The sequence below is a fragment of the Mustelus asterias genome, unplaced genomic scaffold (assembly GCF_964213995.1).
Source record: "Mustelus asterias unplaced genomic scaffold, sMusAst1.hap1.1 HAP1_SCAFFOLD_69, whole genome shotgun sequence".
Lineage (NCBI taxonomy): Eukaryota > Metazoa > Chordata > Chondrichthyes > Carcharhiniformes > Triakidae > Mustelus > Mustelus asterias.
In genome coordinates, this window is record NW_027590131.1 from 106,599 (window position 1) to 119,385 (window position 12,787).

The following is a 12,787-nucleotide window of genomic DNA, read 5'->3' on the forward strand; positions in this document are numbered from 1 at the left end:
TTTTCTCGTATCCTCACTCATTGTTTATATTTAAATAATCATCTCATTCCTTTTTGACTCCTTCGATGCAGCCGACCTCCACCACACTTCCCGGCTGTGAATTCCAGACCCGAACCACTGGCAGTGTGAGAAAGGTTTCTGTCGCATCATCTTCAACCCCACCACACACTCCATTCCTGAGCCACTGACCATCCCATGTCCCTCCCTGTGACTCAGGGTAAGGACATGGGAATCCTGTGCTCTTCCCTTTCACCATCATCCTTTTTGTCATTTAATCACTCCGGCTCTTCCATTTTGTTCTTTCCTTGTCACCCGCCCATCCCCAGCTCCCTGTCACTTAAAACAATTTAATTCACCGCTATTTCCAATTTCTAAGTTTCGCGAATTGAACTGAAACTAAATCTGTTTCTATCTTCACAGATATTGCCTGACCTGATGAGAGTTTCCAACATATTTATTCATATTTCAGATTTACAGCATCAATAGAATTTTGCCTTCTGTATCAACTGAAGTTGTGTTTCTTGAATGTCCCGCGCTGTACATTATTATTGTTAATGACCTTATTCTTAAAAACACTGTGGATTTACCCTGATTCCTGTTATTTTTCTCTCTCTGATCTCCAGTCTCCGTAGTAATGCTCTCACAGATTCTTGTGCCGAGGACCTGGCCTCTGCTCTCAGTACAAACCGCTCACTGATAGATCTGTATCTGGGTGACAATAACCTGGGAGATTCCGGAGTGAAACTGCTGTCTGTGGCTCTGAGGAATCCGGACTGTAAAATACAGAAACTGTAGTAAGTAGCAGACTGTGTGACATTGTGTTTATAATAACTGAATATTCAACAATATAATTTCACCACTGGTATTTGTATAAAAAACCCATTACTATTGTTATCTGTTCCTCTGTTCCTCTCTTGTTCATGTGTCTATTAAGATACACCTTGAACATTGGGAACGTGCTGCTTCCACCACCTCCATTGGCAGTGCATTCCAGGCACCCACCACCCTCTGTGAGAAAACTTACCCCACACATCTCCCCAAACTTTTCCCCTCTCACCTTCATCCTGTGCCCTCTTGTAGTTGACCATTCCACACGAGGAAAAAGTCTCTGACTATCCACCATGTCGATGCCTCTCATAATTGTGTATCCTCTGTCAGGTCACCTCTCAATCTCCCTTCTTGTCGTGAAAACAATCCGTGATTATCCAACCTCTCCTCATACCTTAACCCTCCTTGATCAGGCAACATTCTGGTAAACCTTCTTTGCACTCTCTCCAAAGCACCCACATCCATCTGATAGTGTGGCGAACAGAACTGCAAGCAATATTACAAATGTGGCCTTATTAAAGTTTCATACGGCCGTTACATCACTTGCCAACTTGGATCTCATGGGATAAAGGGGGAGGTGGCTAGATGGGTGGAGAACTGGCTTGGTCACAGAAGACAGAGGGTGGTAGTGGAAGGGTCTTTTTCCGGCTGGATGCCTGTGACTAGTGGTGTTCCGCAGGGCTCTGTATTGGGACCTCTGCTGTTTGTGATTTATATAAACGATCTGGAAGAAGGTGTAACTGGGGTGATCAGTAAGTTTGCGGACGACACGAAAATGGCTGGACTTGCAGATAGTGAGGAACATTGTCAGAGGCTACAGAAGGATATAGATAGGCTGGAAATTTGGGCAAAGAAATGGCAGATGGAGTTCAATCCAGATAAATGCGAAGTGATGCATTTTGGTAGAACTAACGTAGCGGGGAGCTATACGATAAATGGCAGAACCATAAAGGGTGTAGATACGCAGAGGGACCTGGGTTTGCAAGTCCACAGATCCTTCAAGGTGACGTCTCAGGTGGAGAAGGTAGTGAAGAAGGCATATGGCATGCTTGCCTTTATAGGACGGGGCATAGAGTATAAAAGTTGGGGTCTGATGTTGCAGATGTATAGAACGTTGGTTCGGCCGCATTTGGAACACTGCGTCCAGTTCTGGTCGCCACACTACCAGAAGGACGTGGAGGCTTTGGAGAGAGTACAGAGGAGGTTTACCAGGATGCTGCCTGGTATGGAAGGGCTTAGTTATGAGGAGAGATTGGGTAAACTGGGGTTGTTCTCGCTGTAAAGACGGAGGATGAGGGATGACCCAATAGAGGTGTATAAAATTATGAAAGGCATAGATAGGGTGAACGGTGGGAAGCTTTTTCCCAGGTCGGTGGTGACGTGCACGAGGGGTCATAGGTTCAAGGTGAGGAGGGGGAGGTTTAACACGGATATCAGAAGGATGTATTTTACACAGAGGGTGGTGGGGGCCTGGAATGCGCTGCCGGGCAAGGTGGTGGAGGCGGACACACTGGGAACGTTTAAGACTTATCTAGACAGCCATATGAACGGAGTGGGAATGGAAGGATACAAAAGAATGGTCTAGTTTGGACCAGGGAGCGGCGCGGGCTTGGAGGGCTGAAGGGCCTGTTCCTGTGCTGTTTTGTTCTTTGTAACTTTTACACTCGATGCTGCGGTCGATGAAGACGAGCGTGCTGTCTGCCTTCTTGACCACCTCATTCACCTGTGTTGTCACTTTCTGTGCACTTGTACACACAGATCCCTCTGTAGGTCAATGTTCTGATGGGTTCTTCCATTTACTGTATAATTCGCTTCTGAATTAGGTCTTTTGCCAGAATCAAATTGTCAAAAGTTGAATAGAAGATTAGTTCACAGAATGTATTCAAGCAAATTCCTGGAGAAGCACGTTCCAGTGCCAATCACACAACAAGCTGTTTTAGACATGGTGATGTGCAAATGTGTGGCGTTTCCAACAAAAATAGATTCCTTTCATTTGAAAAACAGCAGCAGAAGTGTTCCAGCCGTTGCTAATTCAAGGAGTGTATTAGATTAAGTGAAGATGTGGCACCGGGGTTGGCACTGCTGCCTCACAGCGTCAGGGACCCGGATTCATTCCAGCCTTGAGCGACTGTCTGTGGAGTTTTCACGTTCTCCCCGTGTCTGTGTGGGTTTCCTTCGGCTGCTCCTGTTTCCTCCCATAGTCCAAACAAACTGTGTAGGTTGGGTGGATTGGCCGTGCTAAATTGCCCGTTAGTGTCCAAGATGTGTAGTTTAGGTGGATTAGCGGCGTAAATATGTGGGGTTACGGGAAACCGGGCAACTGCAGATCTATTAGTCTGACATTGATGGTATGGAAATCCTATAATAATCTATAATAAAGGAAGTGATAACAGAACACTTCAAAATTAATGGCAGGATTAGACAGGGCCAACATGGATTTATGAAAGGCTGGCACGGTGACACAGTGGTTAACATTGTTGCATCACAGCCAGGGGCCCGGGTTCAATTCCAGCCTTGGGTGACTGTGTGGAGTTTCCACATTCTCCCCGTGTGTGTGTGTGTTTCCTCTGGGTGCTCCAGTTTCCTCCCACACTCCAAAGATATGGATGGTAGATGGATTGGCCATGGTAAAATTGCCCTTCGTGTCCCAAGATGTGTAGGTTCGGTGGATTAGCCCCAGTAAATTTGTGAGTTTATGGGGAGCGGACCGTGATAAGTTTCTCTGTCAGTGTGTCTCGATGGGCCGAATGACGATTCCTACACTAGGGATTCTATCGTTGCATGATTCACACACGAGGTTATTAAATAAAATTGGAGCACGTGGGATTGGGAGGAATATACCAGCATGGATTGAGAACTGATCAATGGACAGAAACAAGGAGTTGGAATAAATGGGTTACTTTTGGGTTGACAGCCTCTAACTCGTGGAGTACGGCAGGGATCAGTGTTTGGGTCTCAGCTATTCAGAATCTACATCAATGATATGGATGTGGGGATCAAATATAATATTTCCAAATCTGCGAATAATAGAAAACTAGGTGAAAATCTGAATTGTGAGGAGGATGCAAAGATGTTTCAAGGGGATGTGGAGAGGCTCAGGGAGGCTCCACAACTGGAGTAATGTGTACAGTGTTGAGCTCTTTACTTAAAAAAGGATAGAATTGTATTGGAACCAGTTCAGAGTAAGTTCACTCGGCTGATTCCTGGGATGGAGAGGTTTATTTTACGAGGGAAATTTGGGCAGATTGGAGCAATATCTATGAAAGTTCAGAAGATTAAAAGGTGATCGCATTGAGGGGATGAGACAGGGTGGTTGCTGAGAGGCTGTTTCTTCTTGTAAGAGAGACCAGAACAAGGGGACAGATTTTAAAATGTAATTGTTAGTCCCTTAAGACTGAGATGAGGAGAAATTTATATTTTTAGATGGTGGCTGGTCAGTGGAATTCTCTTCCCTGGAGACTAGTGGCGGCAGAGTCATTGAATATATTCCAGGCTGAGTTAAGAATGATTTTGGATTGAGAAGTGAATCAAGGGTTACGGGGAAAAGAGTTGAGACTATAATTAGATCAGCCGTGATGGAGTATGCTCGAGGGGCTGAATGGCCTTCTGCTGTTCCGAGGTATTTTGTTCCTATCCCAATACGTCCTTCAGACTGCTCTCTGTGACCAGTGATGGATAAACAAGCTCTATGTTTTGTCCTCACCAGACGCTCTCCTGTGCCCATTCATTAGGCCACCCACTCAACCCATCTCACCAGCAGTAATTACCCACTCTGCCGCCAGGCCTTCCTGATCCAGCACTTCATCTTCCATTGGCGTAAGGATGGCAAGACCTGGATGTCTCCACTCTTCTTCACTCATTCCCTGATGATGTTTGCTCTCTTTCCAAACACACAAATTGTTACTCACCCATCAAACACATGCAGTAGCCCAGGGTTGTCCAACGTGTGGACCAAGGGGTGAATGTGACCCTCGAAGCCCCTCAATGCGGCCCCCGGAGCGAGTTTCCAGAATCTCAGTCTCACAGTTCAGTTTGAATGGAAGAATCTGCATGGAGCTGCTCCTCCAATCACATCCCGTTTCTTTCCCATGTTTGCTGCTGCTGGGTTTTTGAGCCAATCTGCAGCAAATGTGGGAGAGAAACAATTTGTGATTGATGAGGATTAAACTCTAATAATCATCTTTATTTATTACTCATTATTGTGCTCAGCAAGTTGTTTCTTTTCATATCTCAGTTCAGTTTTTAATTGAAATTTCTGCTGTGCCAAACTTTATCATTCTGAAATTTACTCACCGGCCGCTTGAGTGAGAAAAACATTGACGTGTGTTTGCCCAGTGAATATGTTGGTCAGCCCTGCTCGAGCCTATGCTGGTGTCAGCCTAACGGACATGTCTCTGACAGTCAATGCTGCTGCCTTTGCATTGTAAGAGTTTTAACACCAGGTTAAAGTCCAACAGGTTTATTTGGTAGCAAATACCATTAGCTTTCGGAGCGCTGCTCCTTCGTCAGATGGAGTGGAAATCTGCTCTCAAACAGGGCACAGAGACACAAAATCAAGTTACAGAATACTGATTAGAATGCGAATCCCTACAGCCAACCAGGTCTTAAAGAGACAGATAATGTGAGAGAAGGCAGCATTAAGCACAGGTTACAGAGATGTGTATTGTCTCCAGACAGGACAGCCAGTGAGATTCTGCAAGTCCTTTGCATTGCCAGTGTCTGGGTGGAGATGTTCTTTCCACAATTTCCCTCTCATCCTTATTCACATATCAGGCTGTGCTGCACTCACCGTGGCAGAACACATCAGGACATTGATCCTTTTCCACTCTGTAACCACGTGTCTGAAACCTGCTCACCTCCCAGCAATCTCCATCCAGACTGGCTTGTACCGATGGGATAATCTCCTCCCATCCTGAGGGAACAGGACCTCCCTCTGAGCCTGAGCAGCCGGGAGGAGCCCCTCCTGGGAGGGGGGGGGGGGGGGGGGGGGGAGGGGCGCAAGCCTTGCTCTGCTTTCTGACATTTCAGTCCTTCATTCAGTAAGCAGAGCTCCCTCGCTGCTCCCTCCAGAGCTGCTGTGTTTGAAAGTCCTGCTGCCTTTGGAGATGGTGCCAGCATTGCCTGAACCGGGACTGCCCCCTGCCCGGGCTGCCTCAGTGGGCAGCTCCCCCTGCCTGCCAGCCGTTAATTGTCCCCCTCTGACAATATCACCTTCATAACTCTGCCTATCCTGCCCACATGGACACACCACCCATTTCCAATCCCCATGCTGGCACTTCAGAGCTTCTGGTAAAATCACAGCCATTATCTTCAACCTCACCACAAACTGCATTCCCAAACCACTGACCATCCCATGTCCCTCCCGAGCCACTCCGAGTAAGGACATGGGGATCCTGTGATTGTGGTCCTGTCCCATCATCACTTTTATCATTTAATCACTCCTGTAATTCCAGTTTGTCCTTTCTTTGTTTCTTCCCCAGCCACCCACCGCTGTCACTTCAAACCTGTCAATTCACTGCCCGTTCCCAGTTCCAATGGAAGCTCAAACTTTACCCCTGTTTCTCTCTTCACATGTATTTAGCGAACCTGCTGAGCATTTCCAGTTTATTTATATTTCATTTTCAGCATTGAGTATTTATTCATTCTACAGAAATGCAGGTTGTGTTTTTGGAATGTCTGATACAATACATTATTATTGTTATTAACAGTATTATTTAAAACACTGGGGATTGAGCCTGATTCCTGTTATTCCTCTCTCTGGTCTCCAGTCTGTATAGGAACGCTCTCACAGATTCTTGTGCTGAGGATCTCGCCTCCGCTCTCTGTACAAACCAGTCACTGAGGATTCTGAACCTGGTATCAAACTCCTTCACAGATCAATCTGTCCCTGCTCTCCGCCGCCTCATACTGACCTGCAGCAGTCTGGAGGAGATCGAGTGAGTGTTTGTGTGAATTTTTAGTGTAACAATTAAAATATAAATCGATTTAAAGTATAAATGGGCCTGAATCTTCCAAGCAGCAGCAATGGTATGTGTGAAAATTCTCCCAAACTGAAACTGCTGCATATTTCTCCCAGGATCTTCGGTACTGCGACCCTGGGAGCTCCATCAGAGCAGACAAGAGTCGGGGAAGAGACAGCACACACCCTATTTACAGCACAGTAACCCCGGGGAACTCCATCAGAGCAGAGTAGAGTCGAGGAAGAGAGAGCACACACCCTATTTACAGCACAGTGACCCCGGGGAGCTCCATCAGAGCAGAGTAGAGTCAAGGAAGAGAGAGCACGCACCCTATTTACAGCACAGTGACCCCGGGGAACTCCACCAGAGTAGAGTTGGGGAAGAGACAGCACACACCCTATTTACAGCACAGTGATCCCGGGGAACTCCACCAGAGTAGAGTCGGGGAAGAGAGAGCACACACCCTATTTACAGCACAGTGATCCCGGGGAACTCCACCAGAGTAGAGTCGGGGAAGAGAGAGCACGCACCCTATTTACAGCACAGTGACCCCGGGGAACTCCACCAGAGTAGAGTTGGGGAAGAGACAGCACACACCCTATTTACAGCACAGTGACCCCGGGGAACTCCACCAGAGTAGAGTCGGGGAAGAGAGACCACACACCCTATTTACAGCACAGTGACCCCGGGGAGCTCCACCAGAGTAGAGTTGGGGAACAGAGAGCACACACCCTATTTACACCACAGTGACTCCAAGGAACTCCATCAGTGCACAGTCCTAGAAGAGAGAGAGCACACACCCTACTTACAGCACAGTGACCCCGGGGAGCTCCATCATAGCGGAGTAGAGTCGGGGAAGAGAGAGCACGCACCCTATTTACAGCACAGTGACCCCGGGGAGCTCCATCATAGCGGAGTAGAGTCGGGGAAGAGAGAGCACGCACCCTATTTACAGCAGTGACCCAGGCGATCTCCATCAGAGCAGAGTGGAGTCACGTAGAGCGAGCACACCTTATTTACAGCACAGTGACCCCGGGGAGCTCCATAAGTGTTAGTTGATTGTGGGAGTGAATGGGTTGGTGTGTCGCTGGATGAGTGGTTAGTCAGGGAGCTGGGGAGAGGTTCAAGGATTAGTTCTGGGTGTCGGGAGGGTGGTCGAGTTGTGTTGTGTTGGGTTGGAGGGTTAATCAGCAGTTTGGATGGCGGCTGGGAGTTGGTAATGTTGCTGGGTGTCTAGTTAGATTTGGTTGCGTGGTCGGAGGTTGGGATTGGTTAATAGCTTTGGAGAGTAGTGGGTTGGGGTTGGTTCTTGAGTCATCAGTTTAAGTCAGAGATATAGTCAAGAATGTATTCAAGAGGCGGCTGCATATAGCACTTGGGGCGAACAGGATCAAAGGTTATGGGGAGAAAGCAGGATTAGGCTTTTGAGTTGGACGATCAGCCATGATTGTGATGGATGGTGGAGTCGGCTTAAAGGACCAAATGGCCACCACCTGCTCCTATCTTCCATGTTTCTGTGTCAGGTCAGGAGAGGGTGGGACGGATGAGGCCAAGTTGGGAGGTTTAGTCAGATTTGTTCAAGGGCTAGTGGGAGGTAGTCGGGCTGGAGGGGAGGGGGAGATGATTTACGGGAGTGATAGCCTGTCAGGGGGAGGTACCAGCAGTAGCCAGGCCTGTGACACCACAGCTGGTTCTGCTGTGGGACAGGGTCGGGCAAAGAGCAAGCGAGCAGTAGTAATAGGGGACTCGCTAGTTAGAGGCACAGACAGGCGTTTCTGTGGCTGCAATCGAGACTCCAGGATGGTGTGTTGCCTCCCTGGTGCCAGGGTCAAGGACGTCTCTGAGCGATTGCAGGACATTCTTAAGGGGGAGGGTGAGCAGCCAGAGGTCGTTGTACATATTGGTACCAACGACATAGGTAGGAAAAGGGATGAGATCCTGAAATGTGAATACAGAGAGTTAGGCAGAAGGCTAACGTGTAGGACCTCGAAGGTAGTAATTTCAGGACTACTATCGGTACCACGTGCTAGTGAGAGTAGGAATAGGAGGATTAGGCAGATGAATGACTGGCTTGAGAGCTGGTGCAGGGGGCAGGGATATAGATTTTTGGATCATTGGGATCTTTTCTGGGGAAGGGCTGATCTGTTAAAGAGGGATGGGTTACATTTGAACTGGAGGGGGACTAACATCCTGGCGGGGAGATTTGCTCGAGCAGCTCGGGAGCGTTGAAACGAGGTTGGCAGGGGGGTGGGATCCAAAGCAGTAGGGAGACAAAAGAGAAGTTTGAGGACAGCACGGAAGTTAAAGAGAGCACATTAATTAGTAAAGGCAGTGTCAGTAATCCTAGTACCAGACAGATCAGACAGAAGCAAGACAGAGAGCAAGGGAAGTCCAGATTAAACTGCATTTATTTCAATGCAAGAGGCCTGACGGGCAAGGCAGATGAACTCAGGGTATTGATGGGTACATGGGACTGGGATATTATAGCAATTACTGAAACATGGCTAAGGGAGGGACAGGACTGGCAGCTCAATGTTCCAGGGTACAGATGCTATTGGAAAGATAGAACAGGAGGTAAGAGAGGAGGGGGAGTTGCACTTTTGATTAGGGAAAGCATCACGGCCGTACTGAGGGGGGATATATCCGAGGGTTCAGCCACTGAGTCTATATGGGTGGAACTGTAGTTTCGGGTGTTTTTTAAAAAAGGGTGGCATGGACAAGTTGGGCCAAATGGCCTGTTTCCATGCTGTAAACCTCTGTGACTCTATGAGTGGGTCTAGTCAGACTGTGGGAGGTGGAGTATGGGGATCAGTGGGAAGTGATTGGGGGACTCGGTTGTGCTATTCAGGTATTAGCCCAGGTGGTGAGCTGTCTAACATTACCTGAGTAACTATCCAGGTAAACTTTGTGGATCTGTCCCAAGTATCTGACTCTAACTGCAGCAGGGGAGTTCCCCAATAGTAGTTAATACCTCTGGGACAATTCCCAGGTAGATCAGTGCGATCCAGAGACCAGAAGATTTGTCCCATTAACTCCAGTCTCCTGTTATTTACTCTGTTGTTCAATCTGTTTATTTCCTGTTTCATCTTTAATCTGTTTCAGGCTGGGGTGGAATCAGTTCAGTCCAAATGGGAAGAGACAGCTGAAGTCGCTGGGGGGATCCAGACGGGGACTGACAGTGACAGTGGGAACATTTCAATCTATAAACATTGCTGCTCCACCGGTTACAGTGAAATCCTGAATTGTGAAGATCTTCGACAGCTCCTTCCAAACCCTTCATTCCTGCCCCTCTCCCTCCCTATTCCATCAGCCCCTCCAGCCTGGCACTGATTTCCCTGCTTACCTGGTTTCCCAGCTGGAAAACTGTTGTAGTTTTAGTCTCCACATTGAAGGAAAGATTGCTGCAAACCATTGTTTAAGCAGCAATGTGTTGTCAGTGTTCTCAGCAACAGAGTCTTCAACCTCCTTTCAAAATGGAGCAGCAGAGATCATTCTCCAGAGAGAGAACAGTGTGTGTGTGATTCTGACAGTACCCAGCAGGGGGCAGATTGGTCAATCTTGTCAGAGTTTCCTCTCTGTCTCTGTGAATGAATTAAAGGCTCCACCAGCCTCTCCTCAAAACCTCTTTCACTATCTGGTGGTTAAAGTGACACAATGCCACCATCTGCTGGTGGCTCACAGCTACTGCAGGCGCTGCTCTCTGTGAGCCTCAGACAAGTTCAGTAAGTCCCATGTCTGCATCGAGGAACCGATTACTGCAGCGTGAATATTGAACAATATTGACAGGGATTGGAGTTTGCAGCAGGAACCCCGGCTGGAGAATTAACCCTTTTATCACCAGACACTGTACATGAACTCTGTTCCCTCATTCCCTATGGGAGATATTGTCTGGAGATTGTAGTTGGGGATGATCTCAGACTGTAATGTGTACATTTGGTGCAGTTATCAGACACTGATCCCATTCAGAATGGGAGTGGGTAAACTCTGCTGCACTCTGTAATTCCTGTTTCCAAGATAACACACCTGCACCTATTTCCAGACACACAGGCCCAAACTGACACCCACACACTCACAAACACAGACAATTGTACACTCTTATCCACGTACTGACACAAAGAGAAACACAGAATCTCTCTTAAATACTCTCAACACGCAGCCATAAACCCACAGAAACGCACATCACAAACCACTATCAAGCAACAAACCCACGCATTGCAGCGGTTAATGAAACCGCAGCGCCCTGTAACCAAATAACATTTCAGTTGGACAACAAGTGATAACATTTCCTCTGAAACCGACATCCCTCGAACGAAAGCAACACAGGAACACTGGCGCAGCATTGCACAGGATCAGAGCCTCGGAAATGCAGTTTCCTCTTTCCTTGTTCCTTATATCTCACTGAGCAGATGCAGAGCGAGAGCATAGAAAGGTAGAATCACAATTTCACTCTGTTCCTGCACACTCACCTCAGCTTTATTTAATTTCTGAATGTATGATTTATTTTGGATTATCCCAAAGATCTCAGGACAGATGCATGATGTCAGATATTACCATTATTTATCAAACTGTTTATTTTACCATGACAGATATTACCTGGTGTTTGTCAGATTGTTGCTTTTCATCCATCTACAGTTGCAGATGCCGGCGCTGAAAAGTGGGTAGAAATTCTACACCATTAAAAGCATCACATTGGATCGGGGAAATTCTTCAAAGACTATGAATTAATCACTTTCAAATTAGTATCATTTCTTCAGAACAATCTCCTCGCATCACCTATTATTTCAATTTAAATTAACTTTGTGTTGTCTGGTCTGGGCTAGTTTTAACTGAATACTGCTCAGTTTGTGACATGATCTATGTTATTGAGTCTTGGAAGAGAAAGGGTTAATGCTGCTGCTCTGTAATTGTAATGGATATTCCTAATTTTATAATATGTATAACTGTAGTTATTTACAATTAAATGCTTATTGGTTAATTAGTTAAATGCTAATTGTGAATCATTGGAATGCTGAAACTAATACATACACAAGCTAATAAAGAGCGGGGGACTGGTGTAAATAATTGTGTAATAAAAATAGTGTAAACGCTAACAGTGAGCGTGAAACTGAAAAGACCATAAGATACAGGAGCAGAATTCAGCTATTCTGCTCATCGAGTCTCCTCCACCATTTAATCACGGCTGATAAGTTTCCAACACCATTCTCCCACCTTTCCCCCATAACATTTGATCCCCTTACCAATCAAGAACATGTCTATCTCTGTCTTAAATGCACTCAATGAGAGAGTGAGTGAGCAGAAAGAGTGAGGGAGAGGGTCGGTGAAGAGCGAGTGAGGGGGAGAGAGGTTGAGGGCAGATGGTGTGAGGGGAGAGCGCGATGGGAGGTCGAATGAGGGGGAGAATAGGTGAAAAGTGAGGGAGAGAATGGGGGAGGGAGAGTGACGGGAAGATAGCGCATGAGGGATAAGAGAATGAGAGGGGAGTGCGGGGGACGCAGGGGGAGGAGAAGGGTGAAGCGGAGAGATAGAGGGGACGGAGTGAGGGGGAGAGAGTGGGGGATGAAAGTGAGGAGGAGAGAGAAGAGAATGAGAGGTAGAGTGAAGGGGAGAAAGTGAGCGTAGATGGAGTGAAGGGACGGAGTGAGGGGGAGAAAGGTGAAGAATGAGGGAGAGAGTCAGAGGAGGGAGAGAACGGGGAGAGGAACTGACGGGGAGAGAGTCAGAGGAGAGAGTAAGGGGGAGAGTAAGTGAAGAGCAACTGAGGGGAGAGAGCATAAGCGGGAGAGAGGTTGATGGGACGGATAGTGAAGGGGAGTGTCTGAGGCGGGATAGTGTGACGGAAAAGACTGAGGGGGAAGAGAGTGGAAGGTCTGAGGCGGGACAGTGTGACGGAAAAGACTGAGGGGGAAGAGAGTGGAAGGTCTGAGGCGGGATAGTGTGACGGAAAAGACTGAGGGGGAAGAGAGTGGAAGGTCTGAGGCGGGATAGTGTGACGGAAAAGA

At 47.3% G+C, this 12,787-nt stretch overlaps 1 protein-coding gene across 2 annotated transcripts in view; it reads left to right on the forward strand.

Moving 5' to 3' along the window:
• LOC144483451 (NACHT, LRR and PYD domains-containing protein 3-like) overlaps positions 1 to 11,702 on the forward strand; it is a 76,949-nt gene extending 65,247 nt beyond the window's left edge. For both annotated transcript variants that reach the window (XM_078202140.1, XM_078202141.1), the window contains 3 exons: positions 624 to 794; positions 6,597 to 6,764; positions 9,891 to 11,702. In XM_078202140.1, coding sequence (XP_078058266.1) covers positions 624 to 794; positions 6,597 to 6,764; positions 9,891 to 10,029 — 478 coding nt within the window. In that variant the 3' untranslated portion in view covers positions 10,030 to 11,702. The remainder of the gene's footprint in view (positions 1 to 623; positions 795 to 6,596; positions 6,765 to 9,890) is intronic.
• Positions 11,703 to 12,787: the final 1,085 nt, after the last annotated feature.